The 20,606-nt window shown below is 50.2% G+C and overlaps 1 protein-coding gene and 1 long non-coding RNA gene across 2 annotated transcripts in view; one reads left to right on the forward strand and one right to left on the reverse strand.

Moving 5' to 3' along the window:
* Nucleotides 1-19,911, reverse strand: part of SLC25A43 (solute carrier family 25 member 43) — a 44,212-nt gene extending 24,301 nt beyond the window's left edge. The window contains exons 1-3 of the mRNA XM_082716328.1: nucleotides 19,287-19,911; nucleotides 9,753-9,994; nucleotides 6,851-7,023 (exon numbers count right to left, since the gene is read on the reverse strand). Of these exons, the coding sequence (XP_082572454.1) occupies nucleotides 6,851-7,023; nucleotides 9,753-9,994; nucleotides 19,287-19,561 (690 nt within the window). The 5' untranslated portion in view covers nucleotides 19,562-19,911. The remainder of the gene's footprint in view (nucleotides 1-6,850; nucleotides 7,024-9,752; nucleotides 9,995-19,286) is intronic.
* Nucleotides 13,709-16,931, forward strand: LOC309855757. Its single transcript, XR_014306977.1, has 2 exons — nucleotides 13,709-14,079; nucleotides 15,961-16,931. It is a non-coding gene; the product is annotated as an uncharacterized lncRNA (long non-coding RNA).
* Nucleotides 19,912-20,606: the final 695 nt, after the last annotated feature.

The following is a 20,606-nucleotide window of genomic DNA, read 5'->3' on the forward strand; positions in this document are numbered from 1 at the left end:
GTGGTGTCAGAGCGAGGATGAGAGAGGTTTGCCTAGGGCAGCGGGCTGGCGAAGGGGAAAGCTCTTCTCACCTCCAGCATGGCTAGGAACGAGCACCTGACTTGGAGCTCGACCCGAGGCAGCTAAGGTTCATTTCTGTGCTCAGAGACAGTGAGCTCTCCTAAGCAGCCTTGAACTTCATTCATTTTTTAACGAGTATCAAGTGCCTGCTCCACGAGCCAGCGTGCTGTGGGGATACACAAAGGGGTAAGCCACGCTTCCCAAAGGCGAAGAGCTTGCAGCGTCAAGGGAATCATGGCACCGAGGACTGTGACAGAAGGAAGCATGGGACATGAGCCAGGAGAGAACCACAGTGTGAGTGAGCTACAGGTGTTCAGAAGCGGGCGGCGCTGACGGGGTGAGACAATGGTGTGGACAAGGGTGAAGGTGGGGCACATGGGGAAAGGCTAAGGAAATTCGGCCGGCTGGCTCAGAGGGCACTTGTAGACGAACGGGCAGAATTTAAGAGGGATTACTCACCCACAAAACTCTTGGAACAAAATAACTATACCCTGGGTGGGGTGGGGGGGGGCTGTGAAAACCAAGCATCCACAGTCGTTAGAGCACACTGTGAGTTAACTGGGCTTCTCCAGCCCCCCAGTGGAATGCCCTGGAATGCTCCTCCTGGAATACCCCCACTGTGGTTCTGCAAGGGCAAGACACCCGCCTTCATCCATCAAGACAGGAAAGTTGTTTGGAGGTGGGGAAAAAGCCGATTCATTTACCAAACAAAACCAACAGATACGCACTACCCTCTGCCAGAAGAGCCAGGCACCACTGAAGCAAATCTCAGGGGAGCCTTTAAGATGAAGACAGATGCTCCAGGCGGAGGTGACAGGAATGTGAAATACACTCGTTTATTCTTTAGGGCGCTGGGGGGAGGGGACCAAGATCCCTTTGGAGGAACTGGAGGCTTGAATAGAGAAGAGTTTATAAAAAGGTGTGTTTTAGTTAGCCCACGTGCGATTCGACAATTTGTATTTGCCAACACTTGAGAAATTGGGAGATTTTACAGAAAAATTGGGATTTTCATCTCCCTAGAAAAACTGGGTCCACGTTTCAAAACGGCATAAAACCCTTGAAGAAGAGGCGCTGGTCTTGGCCTCCACTGGCCGGCTTTATCCCCCCCACCCCATCGGTATTTAGATGCTAATCACATTTTGCCAGCACAGAACAAGTTAGCTCTCCAGAATGCTTTGCAAGCTGAAAGCCTGTGATGACTGAGAACCCCTTTGAAATCTGTCTTTGGTGGGTGAGTGCATGTCATGTGGATTTCCCCGCTTTTTTTTTTTATTTTTTTTCTTCATGTTACTGCCAAGTTCTTGTTGGCATTTGACTTTGCAACTCCTAATACAGGATCCCTGTGCGATGAGAGTGGCAAAGTGGGTAAAGGGCCACATGAGAGGCCAAGGGGCTCGGCCTCAGCTTTTACTCTCTTGGGGCAATAAGGAAGGACAGAACACAGGAAGATCTTAAGAGACCTGGTCTGGCAGGAGCCACGGGCCGGGGCTGGAGGGACTGAAGTGAGTGCCGGCCTTGGAGACAAGCTACCCGGTCTTAAATCTCGGCTCAGTTACGGGGCGGGTGGACTTGGGCAGGCTACACACCTTTTCAGTGCCTCTGTTTTCTCATCTGCAAAATGGGCCTGATAGAAATGGTACCTGCCTTATAGGGCTGTTTTAAGGTGTCAGTAAGATGATAATAAGATAATGGACGTATTTCTTTAGCACTCCATGCTTATGGTCATTTTTAGAATTAAACCTGGAGAACAATGAGAGGAGTTGACAAGGTCCTAGATTAGGGCAGGGACAAAGCCAAAAAGAAAGACCAGTGTGGGAGGACTAGGCACCAGGAACCAACTGGGCTCAAGGATACCTGCGGGAGGGGCAAGACAAAGAGTCAAAGACAACTTCTGGACTTCCAGCCTGTGTGACTCGGTGCTGGGGTGATGGCACTGAAAAGGAAAACGCTGGGCAGCAAGTTTTGGGGGAAGAAGAGTTCAGTCTGACACACATTAAGTCAGAGTTGACAGCGTGGAGGCGCTCGCCAAAACGGCACTGTGCAGCCGGTCTTGAGAAGCGTGGGCTGGGGCTGAGGACAGGGACTTGACCGTGAGAAACCACGAGGGCGCCCAGTTTGGTGCGGGCAGCCCGAGGTGTTAAGCATCTCGGGCAGGTTCAGCATCTCTGTTTGAACAGGGCTGGGGCCTCTCTTCGCTCGGGGACCGTGTGTGTTCTGCTCGGTCAGCTGTGCCACTTGGATACTACCTTTGTCCTTCAGTTTATGTACTTTCAGTTGCAATGCTGACCTGGCCTAATCCTGCTCGCCTTGTGAGCCTTGATGGGGTCAAAGTCCCCTGGGGTAGCGAGCAACAGGAGGACACTTGGTTTTATATTTGATGAAACGGAGACACCTAACATGGGCTGTAGGGGAGAGGGACAGAGTTGCGGGGGGTGAGGAGAGGGGACCAGGCTTGTGCCTCGTGCCTCCCACACGATCGATCGTCTGAGGGCCCACCGGGGGCTCCAAGGCTCCCATGTTCTCGGCTGCTCCCTGGAGTTTCAGGGCCGCTTTTCTCCCTCGCTCTTCCACGTATGCCTGTCTAGAGAACCCTTTGCTCAGGACGCCCTGGTCCTTAGTCAGGGCCCGCAGATTAATCAGACCAATTAAGCTCCATCAACGTTTTACCTTTCCCACTTTTCTCTGAATACAGTAAGTGCTGCCAGCCATTTCAGGCCCACGCTCCGGGCCAGGCGTGGGAGATAATGAGTATGAACAGGTCAGGTCATACCCAAAAGAGCTTGAGCCACGAGGCCCCGAAGTGCAGTGAAGGTGATTTTCAGGCAGGATGAAAAGCACACTGGGTTGGGGGAGGGGCACCTCATTCCGTTTGTGCAGGGCTGACCTATCCCTCATTTCCCACCCAAAACTGTTGCCTCAAAACACGCACATACATAATTTATTTACCTCCCCATTCTCTAGCATGCCAGTCAGGAGCCAGTGCAAGAAAAAGAGAAAGGAATAAAATGAGTGGAAGCATGGTGAAGGAAGGGCTCAGCTGGTTCAGGAAGACTTCTGATTATTGTCGTTAATGTTCAAGAGAGTTCCAACCTGATGCAGCACTAAACGGGCAGATTGATTGTGTGTGTGTGTGTGTGTGTGTGTGTGTGTCTGGACAAAAGCATATTAGGAGAATGAGACATTCAGACAAAGTGGCTAGTTGGTGCGAGAGCTGGGAAAAATTCCCTGTCCAGCTGGTTATCTAACAGACATCCGACGCTGGTTTGCTTCCTGAAGGGCAGTGCAAGGAGGAAAGCCAGGGGAATGCAAATATTACCATAAAGTGTGCTCAGTTTGGAGCAGCTTGGCTGCCCTACACAGTTCCCTCGTTATAAATTCTGCTGTTAAACCTTGCGTTATGGGGAGACTGCTACTGACGCTCTCTAGGAGAAGCTGCATCGTGGCTTTGCAGGGAAAAAACCCCACAGCAGAATTTGGGTTATTTTGTTGTTTCCAGGCTACTCGTCCTCCAAACTGAAGGTGTATTTGGAGAAGGGATTAGGAGCTTGTTAGCTGGACAGAGATCACTGGCGGCAGGGCTATCACTGGCGGCAGCGCTCTAAAACGCTCCATTTACTGCAGCGACATCTAATGGCCAGAGGAAGCACTGCATGTTCTCATTGAAAATGCAGCCTGTGGTTCTATCTAATGAGTTCCTTTTATTTTTTATTTTTTAAAAGATCTTATTTATTTATTTGACAGAGAGAGATCACAAGTAGGTAGAGCGGCAGGCAGAGGGAGAGGGAAAAGCAGGCTCTCCGTTGAGCAGGGAACCTGATTTGGGACTCGATCCCAGGACCCTGGGATCATGACCTGAGCTGAAGGCAGCCACTTAACCGACTGAGCCACCCAGGCACCTGAGTTACTTTTTTTTTTTTTTAAAGTAGGGTGGACAAGGTATTATTATATTTATTAATGCCTGTAAAATCACACTTGGCCACCACCCTAAGAATTCACTTCCTATCACCCTTTGGATGATATTTATGATGTTATTCATAATTGGATGCTGATCATATTTTATGAAAACCATGTAATTAGCTCTTTGGGATTTTTAAAAAAAGATTTTATTTATTTATTTGACAGAGAGGGACACAGTGAGAGAGGGAACAGAAGTAGGGGGAGTGGGAGAGGGAGAAGCAGGCTCCCTGCCAAGCAGGGAGCCCAATTCGGGGCTCGATCCCAGGACCCTGGGATTATGACCTGAGCTGAAGGCAGATGCTTAATGACTGAGCCACCCAGATGCCCCAGGATTTTTTTTATAACCATCATGACTTTGCATTTATTTTAAAGCTTGTTGTTGAAGCTATGAGTATCTATTTCAAGAAGGTTTCCATACCAGGGAAGAGATGATCAAGTTTACTCCCAAATACTCACTTCTAGGGTATCTTACTCCAGTTTATAGTAGAATGTTGTGGTTAAAAAAAATTGAAAAGTGATATTAATCAATTGCTGATGATTGCTGAGGAGATGAATCACTCCCTCACAGATGGTGCAAGTATAAACTTACAGCCTTTCTGGGGTGCACAGTTCATTGAGAGCCTCAGAATTATATTTATCTTTTTTAAAATTTATTTTAAGTGGGTTCCATGCAGGGTGAACTCATACCCTGAGATGAAGACCTGAGCTGGGATCAAGAGTCAGATGCTTCGGGGCGCCTGGATGGCTCAGTCGGTTAAGGGGCTGCCTTTGGCTCAGGTCATGATTCTGTAGTCCCAGATTGAGCCCCGCAATGGGCTGCTTCTCCCTGTGACCTTCCCTGCTCTTGTGCTCTCTCACACATACTCTCTCTCAAATAAATAAATAAAATCTTAAAAAAAAAAAAGATGCTTAAGTGACTGAGTCATCCAGGTGTCCCAGAACTCTTTTTATCTTGTGACCTCTAAGTCCATTTGTAGGAATAGAGCTGAAGGGTGCCATCACAGATGTGAAAAAAAATATACAAGGGTTTTCACTGCTATGTTATCATACTGATGAATCAGAAATAGCCTAAATATTTAAAAACTGAAAAATTGTTATTTACGGCACAGTGGAGGCAGAGATGGATGTTATGCAGCCACAAACCGAGGAATGCTTAGGGCAACTAGAAGCTGGCAGAGACAATGAAGCAACCTCCCCTACAGACATTCAAATGGGGCACGGCCCTGCTAACCCTAACCCGTGTTAAAATTCAAGGCAGCAGCACTTTGTGAGAAGAAATCATTGTTTTTTGTTTTTTTTTTAAATACCCATGGGAGAGCCATACTGCGGACTATTACGTGAAAATCTAAAAAGGTATTCTCAATACTTGACAGCCTGGGGCAATAATGGAAATAAATAGGATACTAATTTATATACGGTGGGAACACAGTTTTGAAAACAACAAACCCTTCCATAGACATGTATCTCACATATTCATGCACATACATGTGTACCTGTTCACACATACAAACATGCAGAGAAACTATTAATCATGGTGCGTAGGTGTTGGGTTTATAAGTAATTTTTTTAAAGATTTTTTATTTATTTACTTGACAGACAGAGATCACAAGTAGGCAGAGAGGCAGGCAGAGAGTAGGAAGCAGGCTCCCCGCTGAGCAGAGAGCCCGATGTGGGGCTCGATCCCAGGACCCTGAGATCATGACCTAAGCCAAAGGCCAAGGCTTAACTCACTGAGCCACCCAGATGCCCCAATTATTTTCTTTTTTATACCTTTCTGTGTGTCCCAAATTTTCTATAATCTATGTGCATTACTTCTTTTTATTGTGGTAAAACATTCATACTGCACTTGATATTAGCCAAAAGGCCCAGAAGTGATTGTGGTAAAACATTCGTAACATAAAACTGACCATTTTAAGGGTAAGCACATTACTTTTAACATTAGGAATAATGGGGGCGCCTGGGTTGCTCAGTACATTAAGCTCCTGCCTTTGTGGTGCTCAGGTCATGATCCCAGGGTCCTGGGATGGAGCCCCACATGGGACTCTGCTCAGTGGGGAGCCTGCTTCTCCCTCTCCCTCTGCCCCTTCCCGCCCATCATGCTGTCTCACGGTATCTCTCTCTCTCAAGTAAATAAAATCTTAAAAAATTGGGAATAATGGTTTTTGTGAATAGATGTGCACTAAGCAGGCGCTAAACTTACATCTACATTATAATTACAATAATGTGACCATCGTTTGTTTGGACCAAATACAACCTGGAGAGATGAAGTGAGATGGATGGGGAGAGGGCAGAAGAGTTGGGGGGTCATTGTGATGTGTTCATTGTTCTGAAAGCAGTTTTTCTTTATAGGTTGGGATCAGCCCTTTCAGACTGTTCAGTGCTGAGGAAGGGGAGGCCCAAATCTAGCCAAGAAAGCTGCACGGAGAAGCCGGGGGTAACCGAGCCAGCAGAGAGACAAGTTAGAGAGTTAGAGTCTCTTTCACTGAGGCAGCTTTAAGGAAGAGAGGAAAGAAAAGTGGGCTTCATCTGGAGGCTTCATCAAAGACCTAAAAAAAGCAGAGTATGGGAACAGGGAGGCCGCCTGGGCTGGAGCCAGCAGCCTCGGGTTTAGAAGCAGAAATGCCAATGGAGTGTGAGTGTATGTGTGTGTGTGTGTGTGTGTGTGTGTGTGTGTATTGGGGATGGTTTGCATCGTATTTGTGTGAGCTTTCACGAGCTCCCTGGAAACCTGGCATCATCCAGGGTCACTGTACTTTGCAGCTGCTACCGCCCCCAAGCACAGCAAGGCATCCCTCCTACCTGATGTCCCCTGCTCCCCGAAATAACTCCCTACCTGCATCTTTCTCTTCACTGTGTCGAAAGGAAAGGAGAGCGTCTGGGTTACAGCAGCGGCCAGGCAGACATTGACGAAGTTCTGGAGGGGTGAGAACCGATCTCGGGGTCCATTCCAGAGTTTCTCCAGGTTCATGTAAACCAGAAGGGAGCCAGCAGAGAAGGGCAGAGCACCTGCAAAAAGAAGGCCAGGAAGAGGCTGCTGCTGTCTCCAGTGCCGCTGGCTTGAGAGCACAAATGCCTGTGGGGAATCCCAGGCAAGTAAACAGGACTGGCTCCCGCTCATTAAAAGCACTCCAGCCAGAACTGCCCGAAGCAATTTTTCTTCGGTGACAATAATGTGCTCCCTTTCAATAGGGGGTGTGTTATCTGTCAAAATGCATCAAACAGTTCATTCAAGGTTGGCACACTTTGCTGTATGCAAATTTTACTTTACAAAGAACTGCAAACAAGTATCGAACTCTAGTTCGGGAGACACATGTTGAACGGTGGAGGGGTGGAGGGCACTGATGGAGAGCACTGATGCAAATTACGTGGAAGTCATCCAGAAATATGTAAGATGGACCAATGAATGGCCAGAGGGATGAACATGTACATGATAAAGCCATGTGTTGATTGGAGCGTCCGGATGGTGGGCGTACGGGTGTTTTTGATTCTTGTAACTTTTCTGAGTTACAAGATTCTTGTAACATTTCTGAGTGTAGTGTCAGAAATTTTTTTAAAAAAATAAAATCTTGGGCAGGGGGAGATCACTCTCATAGAGGAAACAGGGAGTGGCACTTCACCAGGTTTCCAAGGCTAGGAGGGACTGGCCTCTGGCTGAGGAGGAGACAGCCTGTGCGAACTAGAAAGCGAGACTGTCCTGGTGAGCGAGGGCACTTGACCTTGCTTTGGGGTATGATGTGGCCATATCAGGGTCCAGGAAAAGATGTCAAGTAGGTAGTGCAGTTTTCAAGAAACTTCCAGAAACTTTGGGAGCTATCTTAAGTTTACAGAGGAGCTTCATTTGTCTGTCAAAATAAGATTTAAAAGAGAGGCTAGCATCAGCTAACTTTATCTTGAGGAAAAGGCAGTTATCTATTTAATAAACACTTTGCAAATGAAGTACCCACCCCCCTGTTTTCCTTCATTCAGAAAACATTTGTGGAGTTTATGTGATGTGCTCGGCCCTATGCTGGGTGCTGGGAATACAAAGAGGCATAGGCTGATTCCTGGAGGAGACAGACAGCTGATATGTGCGCTAACTGGCCAGGGTGGGGTGGCGGTACAAAGTGCTTTAAGCACACGAGGACCAGAGGGATTAATTTTACCTAGAGCATCAGGAAGGACTTCACAGAAGAGAAAAATTGCCCACTGGGTCTTGAGGATTGAGCAGGAGTTCACCAGACATTGGGAGAGCGGACAGGCAGTCCAGGCAGAGGGAACAGCAGGTGCAAAGGGAGTGGTGTTTCCAGGAAATTGCAAGTGTTTCTGGGTGGCTGGGGCACGAGTGCTGGTGGAGGGTCGGCAGGAGGTGAGTGGGACCGGGCCGACCGGGGCCAGGTGTGAAGGATCAAATGGTGTGTCATAAGGAATCTGGGCCTTTCCCTGTATCTCAGGAGTCAGGGAGGGCTGGAACAGAGGACGGAGGAATGAGGGTGGTGAAATGACCGCCTTTGGTTTCAGAAGGTCACCAGGCCCTGGCAGCAGTGCCTGGGACTGGGATCCTGTAGAGACCTCTTGTAAGTGTCTGTGGGAAGCATGAGGACGAGGGCAGAGGGAGGTGGGGAAGGAGGAGGGCGACAGATGAAGAGTGCAGAGGTCAAACTGACAGTACTTGGTGCCGGAAGCCGGAAGCCACAGCGGAGAGAGGAGAGGAGCTGAAGCAGTTCTAGGTTTCTTCCGGCTTGGCCCACTGGGTGAAAGGCAGGTGGTCGCATTCTTTAGGGAACCCAGGAGGAGCAGGTGTGAGCCTAACGAGGACGCTGGGTTTAGTCTCGAGCTGGATGTGCCCCGGGAGCAGCAGGTGAAGGTGTCCAATAGCAGGTACTCGTCCTGCCACTGGGAATTGGTAGCAGTCAGTGGTTAAGACAGAGGGCTCTGGGGTTACATCGCTAGGTTCTTCTGCTTCCTACCTATGGGATCTCGGGCAAGTCTCAGTCCTCAGTCCCTGAGCATCTACTTCCTTGTCTGTAAGCTGAGGCTTCAGTGAGAAACTGTACGCCAGGCGTTCAGCACGGTGTGGGGCACAAAGAGAGCACCAATAAATGGTAGTCACTGTTGTTACAGAGGCCGGGAGTCCTTAGAGTATCCTGATGCTTGGTTAAGCCACGAGCTTAGCTGAGGCCACCTGGGGTGGGGATGGAGGGTGAAAAGAAAGCCAAGGAAGGAGCCCCGAGATGACAGTGACACGTGGGGAGCTAGCTGGAAGTCAGGCTTCCAGGAGAAGGGGTAGTCAGTCGCATTACATGCTGCAACAAAGGTCCGATATCAGGTGAGAGTCTGCCGGGTTTGGCAATTGGGGAACTCCGGTGACTCGTGCACATGTGGTCTTGGCAAAGGTTCCAGAGACCACGGAAGGTATGCTTGCTACCTGGTTGTGCTCACATATGTCTGTATGCACGCCGAGTCTCTTTCCCGCAGTCAGATGGGGTGTGTGGGATTATCTTCCTATCAGTTTGGGCTGAGCCACCTTCACTCTCCCTTCCTCCCCTCCCTGGGATGTGACTGGCCAAAGTTAGGAGCGGGGTAGAGGGTGTGTGGCTAAGGAATAGAATGAAGCTAACTGGCTCCACATGGCTTGAATCCATAGGACCTTGCCCTTGAAAAACTGCATTTAACCGGTTACAAACAAAGATATACAATATTCATCTATACCAAAGAACACAACCTTTCCTTGGACAAGGTGAAAAGTTCCATCTTACCTAGAACAGTAAGGGAAACCCCTCGATACAGGGCTAGGAACCCTTCCTGTTGATAAACAGTAGAAAAAGCATGGAGGATCCCTCTGTAAGATGGTTCCAGCAAGTTCTGCACAATCAACCGGGTTTTGATGAGGTCTGTAGGGTACGTCACAATGGTGGAAACCATGCCTGCAAGACTCCCAGCCATGATGGAGCTCCACTGGGAAATATGGCCCAGGTCATCCGTGAAGAGTATGACAAACCTAGGAGAAAAAAGGAAGAAAAACCCAAGAGAATCAGCTCTGGATTGTGCCTGAGTGTTCTATACCACTTCTTACAATATCTCCCAGCATTTGGAAATGTTTTACAAAGTGAAAGTTACTATATCAATGTATTAGGATTCACGAATAGCACATTCAATTCTACTATCTTAATAGAATTTTGTGAGCTATAAGGAGATGACTTTGTTCTTTATGTCTACCTTAAGTTCTTCCCACTTCATTTTGAGCATTTTCCCCTTTATCTGTGTAACTGTCAATCCTGGCTTGCCGGTGGGGTATAAATGAATAGGAGTACTTGGTAAATACTGAACTAGAATGTGCTCCTTTGGTTCTCTTGAATTTAAAAGAAATGAAAGTGCATGAAATGATGACTTTAAGCATCCTCAGTAACTAAGATTTCTTTTTGTTTGTTTGTTTTAAAACCTCTATGTCCAACGTGGGGCTTGAACTCACGTCCCGAGACCAAGAGTCTCATGCTCTACCGACTGAGCCAGCCAGGGGTCATGTCCCTCCCTTCCCTCCCAGTAACTGAGTTTATTTATTTTTATCTTTTAACATTTTATTTATTTATTTGATAGAGAGAGAGAGAGAGAGAGAGAGAGTATGAGAGAGAGCACGAGATGGGAGAGGTCAGAGGGAGGAGACTCCCCATGGAGTAGGGAGCCCAATGTGGGGCTAGATCCCAGGACTCTAGGAACATGACCCGAGCTGAAGGCAGACACTCAACCAACTGAGCGCCACCGAGCGCCCCCCCACCCCGCCCCAATAATTGAGTTAAAAAAAAAATCTTGGTTTGGATGCCTGGGTGGCTCAGTCAGTTAAGCATTGGATTTCGGTTCAGGTCATGATCCCAGGGTCCCACTGAGCCTGCGTAGGAGTCCCTGCTCAGCAGGGACTCTGCTTCTCCCTCTCCTCCTTGCTCTGCCCCTCCCCCTGTTTGTGCTCTTTCTCTCTCTCAAATAAATAAATAACATCTTTTAAAATATGGACTGGTTGGGGCGCCTGGGTGGCTCAGTGGGTTAAAGCCTCTGCCTTTAGCTCAGGTCCTGATCTCAGGGTCTTGGGATAGAGCCCCACATTGGGCTCTCTGCTCAGCAGGGAGCCTGCTTCCTCCTCTCTCTGACTGCCTCTCTGTCTACTTGTAATTTCTGTCAAATAAATAAATAAAATCTTAAAAAAAAATATGGATAAGGGAAGATGTGGCACCCCTGCTAGTTCCCTGGGAAATGACCAGTACAAACAAGATCCCACTTCTCACCCAGTAGACTGGCAAAGATGAAAAAGTCTGATGGCATCAAGTGATGGGCAGGACATGTGGAGATGGGAGTGTGCCCATCTCCGCTGGCAGAAATGTCAATTGGTCCAGCCCCTTTGTACTATCTAGCACAACTGAAAGAATACCTCCTTTCACCCCAGACATTCCATTTCTAGGTACACATCCTAGAGAAGCTCTTGCCCACGCACACATGCAGACAATACAACATAGTGTGTTCGTGTGAAAAGTCGAACAACCTAAAAGTTCATTCATAGGGGAATGGGTAAATTAGAGCAATCGTACAACTATAGCTGCAATGAGCTTGAGGCTAGGTATTCATACGGATAATCCTAAAAGCATAAAGTTGAGCATAAAGTCACTGCAGGGTGACCTACAGTGTATGACAACCATCTATTTAAATGAAGAAACACACCCATAAAAGAATATCTTGTATTATTCATGGATGGATATAGCTACATATTTTATTTTTTTATTTTTAAATTTTATTTATTTATTTGACAGAGAGGGATGACAAGCAGGCAGAGAGGCAGTCAGAGAGGCAGGCAGAGAGAGAGGAGGAAGCAGGCTCCCCGACGAGCAGAGAGCCCGATGCGGGGCTCGATCCCAGGACCCTGAGATCATGACCTGAGCTGAAGGCAGAGGCTCAACCCACTGAGCCACCCAGGCGCCCCATAGCTACATATTTTAAAAAGTGTCAACAGGGACGCCTGGATGGCTCAGTTGGTGAAGTGTCTACCTTTGGCTCAGATCATGGTCCCAGGGTCCTGGGATCGAGCCCCTCAGCGGGTTCCCTGCTCAGTGGGGAGTCTGCTTCTCCTTCTGCCTCTCACTCTGCTCTTGTGCTTTCTCAAATAAATAAATAAAATCTTAAAAAAAATAGAGAAGTATTAAATAGGCCCCCGGGAAGGTGGAGGGGGTAAGGGAATCGGAATGAACGGGACTTCTTTCTCTGGAACCTTTTATTTCTTTGTATTAAAAAAAGATACTTGAGGGGCGCCTGTGTGGCTCAATGGGTTAAAGCCTTTGCCTTTGGCTCGGGTCATGATCCCAGGGTCATGGGATTGAGCCCTGCATTGGGCTCTCTGCTTAGCAGGGAGCCTGCTTCCTCTTCTCTCTCTGCCTGCCTCTCTGCCTACTTAATGATCCTTATCTGTCAAATAAATAAAATCTTTTAAAAAACTGTTTTTTTAAAAAAAAAGATACTTGAAGTATCTTTTATGCTGTCTTTCATGCTGTCACTTCAGGATGGTGGGTACATGGGCACTCTTCCTTGTGCTTCTTTACAGCGTTATAATGTGGCCAAAAATGGCTTTGGGTGGACTTTTCCAAACGCAAGCCAGGAAGACTGTTGCGGTCCCTCTTTCTGGAAGCAGTCAGGACCAATCTCGGCAGAAATTGTTCAAAGGGCACTTTCACATGGTACACATTCCCTGCCCAGGAGGCAAAGGAATTTTACTCCTTGCTGATGAGGACAAAACCAAGAAGGGCTTGGAAACCAGGAAAAATAGTATTTTCTACTAGAGAATGGGATAGGGGAGAGGGAGAGGAATAGTGGGGGTTTGAGTAAAAGGAAAATGAACAGGGCTAGGCTAAAAAAAAGTATATCTTTTTCAAGATTTTATTTATTTGAGAGAGTGGGAGAGCACACACAAGTTGGGGGGGAAGGGTAGAGGGAGAGGGAGAAGCAGACTCCCCGCCGAGCAGGGAGCCGGATGTGGGGCTCCATCCCAGGACCCTGGGCTCATGATCTGAGCCAAAGACAGAAACTTAAAGACTGAGCCACCCAGGCACGCTGTATCTTTTCAGACCATCCCCGGTTCTCTGGTTCTCAAGTCTCCCATAAAGAGGCGCATGTCCTGTTCCTTCAGCCTGGCAGCAAGCCGGGGCCCTCTGTGTGATAAGTAAGACACGTGGGTATTCAGGTGAAATCATTTGAGGAGTCCTAGGACCAACCCTTTGCTCCCGAGTAAACACTCAATGATCACAAGCATCCCTTTCAGGGGGTACCTGGGCGGCTCAGTTAAGCGTCTGCCTTCAGCTCAGGTCATGATCCCAGGGTCCTTGGATCAAGTCGTGCGTCAGGTTCCCCACTCAGCAGGGAGTCTGCTTCTCCCTCTCCCTCTGCCACTGCCCCTGCCCGTTCACACTCCCTCTCTCCAATAACTAAAATCTTAAAAAAAAAAAAAAAGATAAAAGCATCTCTTTCAAGCTCTAGGAAAGTCTTCATTTTGTCAAACTATTGTTGACTACTGTTAACTGCACTAATTGAAACAGTCATAAAAAAAAAAAAAACCAGTCATGAGTTAAGCAGCTACTTCTGAAAGATGCAGGTCACTCAAGCTGGCCCTCGCCAATGGGCCATTGGCCTGTCTCACTGCCTGCTCACTTCCTTGTTCCTGCTTTTTCTCTCCCCCAGGGCCAGTCGAGTTGGAGGGGAGCCTGAGGAGGGGCAGGGGAGACAGAGGAAATGGACATGCTTGACCGGCCGGACGGTCTGCAGCCAGTTGGAACAATCCAGATGACGGTGGGAGCCTGAAATGCCAAAGAAACACTGTTCCTTCTCATCGCCTCATCCTCTTCCCTATCCCACTTGGCCACTTCCAGACTCATTTATCGAACTTCTACTATGCACTATGCACCAGACAACTGTGCTCGCACTCACCAAAGGTCCTAACGGAGCTCTACAGTCCTGCGAAAGCAGTTGGTGGAGAGGGGCAATGGGAGAGGAACTAAGCCCTGGGTTCTCGGAACAACCTGATGGACGAGGAATAGGAACCCTGTCTCACAGCAGGTTGGTTTATAAAGTCAGGTCTTACTATCAAATAGACAAAATTCCAAAGAACCAAAGCAAGTCCTTTCTTCTCAGACTCTTATCATCCGGTAGAGACAAGGACCATCAACCCTTCCCCTGGGAACTGCAGAGTCAAGGCAGGTGACCCTAATAGGCCATCAGTGATGTCATCCTGCCCCACCCCCGCCCTTTCAGCTCTTGTCTGATTGGCTGGGGCAGAAGTGTTCCCCTTTCTGCTCTTCCCCGCCACCCCCCCCCCCATGCACCGAAGCTTTTTCCAGAAACACTGGCTCAGCTGGTGAACAGCAGTAACCCCTTCTTTCAGCCACAGGCTATCACACACACCCCGCCCAACCCCCACCCACCCCAGGTATCTGGAGTTAGAACTGCCACCCAGCTGAACATGAGCTCCTGGACTGGTTATACAGTAAGAAAGTGGGGCTAGTTCCGAACTATTCCAGAGCTGCAGGGACACCAACCAACGTTTATACAGCTCGACAAGCAGTTGTCCAGTAAAGCTGGAGGAAGATCCACTGGTCGATGGATCTGACAGCCAGCCGCTGTGTTCCGCACTATTTATTGCCAGGGCCCAGCTCCTAATAGACTCTACCCAGTGGACTTTTGATCATAAATCCAAGGGAGCAGACGTATCAGCATCACAATGGTGGGCAGAGCCCTGGACTAAAAAGCTAGGAGACCTGTTTCCAGTTCCAGCTCTGCCATTAATTCTCTTTGGGGACAAGTCAGTTAATCCCTCCATTTCCTGAACATTCTCCATGTTTACGCTTCATTCAAACCCCCGATCCTAGGCTGTATACCATTACCCTCAGCCACCTGTTTCTGCAAACTCATAGCCAGGAAAGAGTAGAGATGAGTTAGTATAAGTGATGAGGGAGCAGGAGGCTGGCTGAGGACAAAGCAAAAGCTGGCACCTCACCTAGGTTCTAGAACTTCATCATATGGCACCCAACGTGGGGCTGTGAGTCTTTACATTTGGACTCTGAGCTTCGGTGCAAAATTGGTGAGTACTTTCTTTCCATTTACTCTGATTTCAGGGGCTTTTCAAGGAGTATGGTCTTATTGGAACACTTGCATGTCAATTGCTCAGGCTGTAATCCTCTAGCCCGTGGCTATTCTATGGGGAGGAGAGCGTCTGCCTTTTGGCTGTAAGCTAGTACCCTGGCCGGAATGGCAATAAGACCCAGAAACTTGATGGCCTCACTCTATTCCTGTTCTTATAGAAAGTTGTCTCTCTTGGGCACAGGACAGCCAACTAAGTCACCAGGACGGCTGCCAATCTTAAGACTCCCGTGTGAGGTTTCCTCCTGATTGATCTAATGTGATCCCCTCCACATGCCCTGTCTAGCCACTTCTGGCTGCGAGACCTCCACTGGGAGCCGGCCGAAACCAGTACCCGATTGAATTAAAACGCAACCGGGGACCGTTTCCTAGGGAAGTTGGCTGTAAGGACCACATGTGTTGGAATGTCACATAGACCATGATGGATTTCAATCTTTACTGTTTCTCGTCAGTGTCTTCTGCAAACCGCCTAACCTATGAAATTGGGTAATTTCCCCTTGCCAAACTTTTCTAGTATTTCCATGGGTTAATATGACAGAACAGTATGCAGTCTTCAGGACATACGATAGCATGGCACCAAACCTCACCTAGGTTCTAGAACTTCATCATAAGGATGGACTAAAGGTATCTTCTCTGTGTAGGAAGGCTAGCACCATGATTAGCCAACCACTTTGCTTTCTATGCCTTGCCATTCACTGAAATACTCCCTTTTAGTTTCCAGGAGGAAAACAATCTCACAGGAAACATTATTAGCAAACTTAGACCTGGGAACTCTCTCTTTTTTCCTTTCCCGGTCACCAGCCACCAGTCTGTGTCAGGTGCCCGCAGCTGCCACATGGACCAGTGCAACAGGTTCCTAACTGGCCCAGCCACCCCTAGTCTTCCTCCTCTCTAGTCATCATACCCTGCCACCAAGTGACGGTAATTCCTGTTGAGTTGCTCTAAACATCACCTCCCCACCACCACCACCTCCTCAAAAATCTCCCACAGCTAACATTGGCCACACTGAACCAAGTCCAAAGTCCTTAACCCGGCCCTCTGAGATCGCATTCCAACCTGCTTTTCTGGCTGGACTTCCCAATGCTGCTGTAGACACACCCTGTGTTCTAGTCCTGCCGCATGCCTGCCCACCTCTGTGCCTTGGCTCATGACGTTACCTATAATCTTTCTATCTTTCTCTCCATCTGTGCCCAGCAAACTCCTATGCATTCTCCCCAGACCAAATCCAGGTGGTTTTTCTCCTCTGTGAGGTCCTCACATCTTCTCCTCCTCATCAGAAGCGTGAATCTGTTTTCTTTAAAAGATTTCATTTCTGGGGCACCTTGGTGGCTCAAGTTGGTTGGGCGTCTGCCTTTCAGTTCTGGTCATGATCCCGGAGTCCCAGGATTGAGCATGGCATTGGGCTCCCTGCTCAGCGGGGAGTCTGCTTCTCCCTCTGCCTCTCACCCCACTTGTGTTCTCTCTCTCCCTCTCTCAAATAAATGAATCAAATCTTTTTAAAAAAAAATAAAAATTTCATTTTTAAGTAATCTCTACACCTAATGTGGGGCTCGAACTCACAACTGCAAGATCAAGAGCTGCGGGGCACCTGGGTGGCTCAGTGGGTTAAGCCGCTGCCTTCGGCTCAGGTCTCGATCTCAGGGTCCTGGGATCGAGTCCCACATCGGGCTCTCTGCTCAGCAGGGAGCCTGCTTCCCCTCCCCCGCCTGCCTCTCTGCCTACTTGTGATCTCTCTCTGTCAAATAAATAAATAAAATCTTAAAAAAAAAAAAGAGCTGCATGCTGTACTGATTGAGCCGGCAACAGGTGGATTTCTGTAGCACTCAGCCACATGCTATGGACACAATAATCTTCCGTTCTTCTGTTCCTCTGTAAGCACTGGGGCCCCGGGAACATGCCTCTTTTGTCCCAGCAGGTACTTAAGGAGGCCTGGCTGTATTAGTTCCAAATGAACACAGAAAGAAACGCAGCAGGGTGTAGTAGTTATGGATTTGGAGGCAGAAGGTCGGCTTATGGGGCTCTCAGCCCTATAGGGAGGAATGGTGGGGCCAGTCTGAGCCCAATTCTGTATCTGGAAAATGGGCACGATACTTCCCACCCGATGGGCCTTACCAAAATCCAATGATGTGCACACACCTAGCCAAGGGTAACTAAGCGGTCATGGCTATGCTGATCAGCTTGATTGCTGTGATCATTTCACCATGTGTATGCACATCAAACATCAAATTTTACCCCTTAAATATATATATACTTTTTATAGGTCAAGGGTATCTCAATTAGGCTGTTAACAAAACCGAATGATGTATATATACTAGGCGGTGTCGGGGCCAAGGGCAGGCCTCCCCATGATGGGCAACAATAGTGTGGTGGAGATTATCCTGAGCAGAAAACAATCAAGGCCCAAGACTCCGGCAGAAACTCTGACCTTCCCTGCAACAGCTTGAAAAGCCTTTAGAAGACCTGCTCCAGGAACACAATGATGGCCATCAATAAGACAAGAATTAGGGGTGGTAGGGAGGAGTTTAGCAAAGAAGGTTCAAATTCCTCTCTGTTCCATGTTTCCCAGTGGCCCAGCCAACACTTACCAAACATTTGCTCTCTTTCATCCTGCTGTGATTTGCATTCCTTCCCTTTGAAGTCCCAGACCCCTACCTCCTCCTCCTTTGCTCGGAAGGACACCTATACTTCCTTTTGCCTGTCTTGGGAAACTCGTGTGTGGGGTGTGTGTGTGTGTGTGTGTGTGTGTGTGTGTGTATTGCCCACGCTGAGGAAATAAAGTTTGATTTTCTCCCAGGAGCCTGTCTCAACGTCCATTGAATTCTTCGTCCGACTAGAAGAAGAATCTCGGACAGAGGAAAAGATCTTCCTCTCAGGCGGGGGATTACCCGACCAGCCACAATACTGAAACAAACCAGCCTGTAAAGTTGGGTCTCCTAATCCTCGGCCTACATTCCAAAGGCAGATTTCCATACCATCTTGTGGAGAGAACTGTTTACAGACATCAAGCCAGCTGTTGCTGAGGAGGAAAGAGAGTCTGGAGACAAATGCCTGAGGATCTCCCTACCTTTCCTCCTCAGGGGCAGAGAAGGGAACTCCTCCCCAGCCTAGGTGAAATGTGGGCTGGCCAAGAGGACTCAAGTGAGAAGGAAAATTCCATCCAGCTTGTCAGCTGCCTGGTGAGCCTTCCAGCACCAATGGTGAGAATCCTGACTGAGCCTCCAAGGGTTCAACTAGGTGGTGAAGACCGTGAGCTGTCTAATTCAAAGCCAAGGCCAGTCCTCAGAGTTGGCACTGTGCCCACGGAACGAGGCACACGGGGACCCTCCCCTCAAGTCAGAAACATCCTCTCTTCCTGAAGCTCCATCAGTACCATTTCATTCTTCTAGGCTTGTTTTAGTGAAAATGCAAATATCTCTGAGCTCTGAGGGACCTTTGAAGACTCATCTGCATTTGCATGTTTAGATAGCTTCGGAAGAAGCAGCTGCTGTTGGGGGAAGGTGAAAAATGGGCAAAGAATGAGGCCAGTCGGCAGAGGGTGGGGTGAGGCAGTAAGTTGGGGGACCTCTGTTGGGCCCTAAAGGCCAAGCTTCATTGGTGGGAGGGGAGCTGAAATCTGTGGCCTTTCGTGGCCATGGGTTGCCCCCCCCCGCCCCCCTCCCGTCAAGCACTTTCCTCTCGAAGGCACAATTGCACACACACACCTTCCGAACGGTCTCTCTCCTGAGCCAGCCAAGGCAACATTTCCAAGTTAGTGGAGGGTGGGAATGGGCAGGAAGCCGTCCCTCCTGGCAGGTCTTCATTCCTTCCCTCCCCCAATCTGTTTTTGCCCCATTCCCCCTCCTCGCCGGTCCAACTCCGGGAGCCTCTCTGCGCCGGGGACTGCGCTCCGCAAAACGGCACCTGGCGGCCCGGGGAGGCTCCGCAGTGCACCCCAGGGCCTGCGCAGGTGCCGCGTCCTGGCCCGATTGCCCCGAGGGGCTCCCGCGCGATCCGGAAGGAGGCCGCGGCTCGCCGCGAGGCGCCCCCCACCCCGAGGCGGAGCCCGGGAAGCAGGGCGGTGTCGCCCCCTCCCCGCGGCGCCCCCTCCCCTCCCGGGCCCGCCCCGCCGCGCCGCGCCCGGCTCTTACTTGCGGTAGGCGGCGAGCTGCACGGCGCTGCAGGGGAAGAGGCGCAGGCACGCCACCGCGTTCCCCTTCCACAGGGCCCGGGGCCCCTCGGCGCGCCACACCCGGAGCCCCGCGGCCCACGGGCCCCGGGCCTGGCCCCGCGCGGCGCCGACCTGGGCCAGCACGGTGGCGAGCTCGAGCGGCGCGGTGAGGCTGAGGCTGAGCGCCCCCGCCACGCCCGCGCACAGCAGCCGCTGGCCGCCCGTCAGCCGGCCGTCCCGCCGCCACGTCGCCATCGCGGCCCGGACGCCAGGGCCCGGCACCCCCCCTCCCCACCCCGACCCCGGGGGACCGCGTGGCTCGGGACTGCGGCTCCCGGCGGGCTCCCGGCGGACGGCCCGGCCCGGCCCGGCCCGGCGCGGCGCGCGGCTCGGGGCCCCGCCCGGCGTGGGGCGGGCCGCGGCCGGATCGGGAAGCCGGCTGCTCGCCCGCGCGCGGGCCTCGGGGTTGGGGCTGGGGCTGGGGAGGCCGCCCCGGGGCCGAGGCCGCGCCCTTCCCCTGGGCTCTGCGGCGGGCGGCGTTCTCTGTGCCCTGGAGAATTCCAAGCCTCGCAGGCTCTGCTTCTGGCTTCCCGCGTCTTCCGCGCCCCCCCCCCCCCAGCCGCCTCCCCTCTCTTGTTTACCACCCTCTCTCCTTCCACATTCCACCCCTGGCCTGGGCTGTCCTCCCTCGGATCTCTTAGGTTCTGCGCCAAGAAGTGGCCCAGCCGCGCCAAGTGCGCAGGGCAGGAGGGGAAAAGAAACCTCTCACGCCGCGGCACCTGTCACACTTGTCCAGCATTGGGCTTCCCGTGCGTGAGCTCACTGAATCCTCAAGAGAGCCCTTAATGGGCATGACCTCAGCTACTGCCCTCGGTTGGAGAGGCTCTGGAGGTGGTCTGGACCCTGGAACGTGCCTTGGCATCTTGGCAGCTCACCAGCTGTGTGACCTTGGGGGAGGTCACTCCAACCCCTCTCTGTGCCTCAGTTGCTTCATCTATAGTTTCTTCTTCTAGGGGTTGTTGGGAGGATTAAATGAACAGTGACACAGGTCAGCCCCAGCAAGAATTTCCGGCCCCCTTGCAGGGCCTTCTAGACTGATGAAGAATCAGATTGACAGGAGGCAGATGAACAGGAGAAAATCAAATGGAATTTTATACACACGGGGAATCCACACAGACAGTGGACATTTCAAAGACAAGCGGGCAGAACAAGGTATCCGGGTCATCCCAAACTAAAGGACAGGTGGGGAGGGGTTTGGGACTTCACAGAGGAATGCACTTCCCGGAACAATGAAAAGCAG

This window comes from Mustela nivalis, assembly GCF_964662115.1.
Source record: "Mustela nivalis genome assembly, chromosome: X".
NCBI lineage: Eukaryota > Metazoa > Chordata > Mammalia > Carnivora > Mustelidae > Mustela > Mustela nivalis.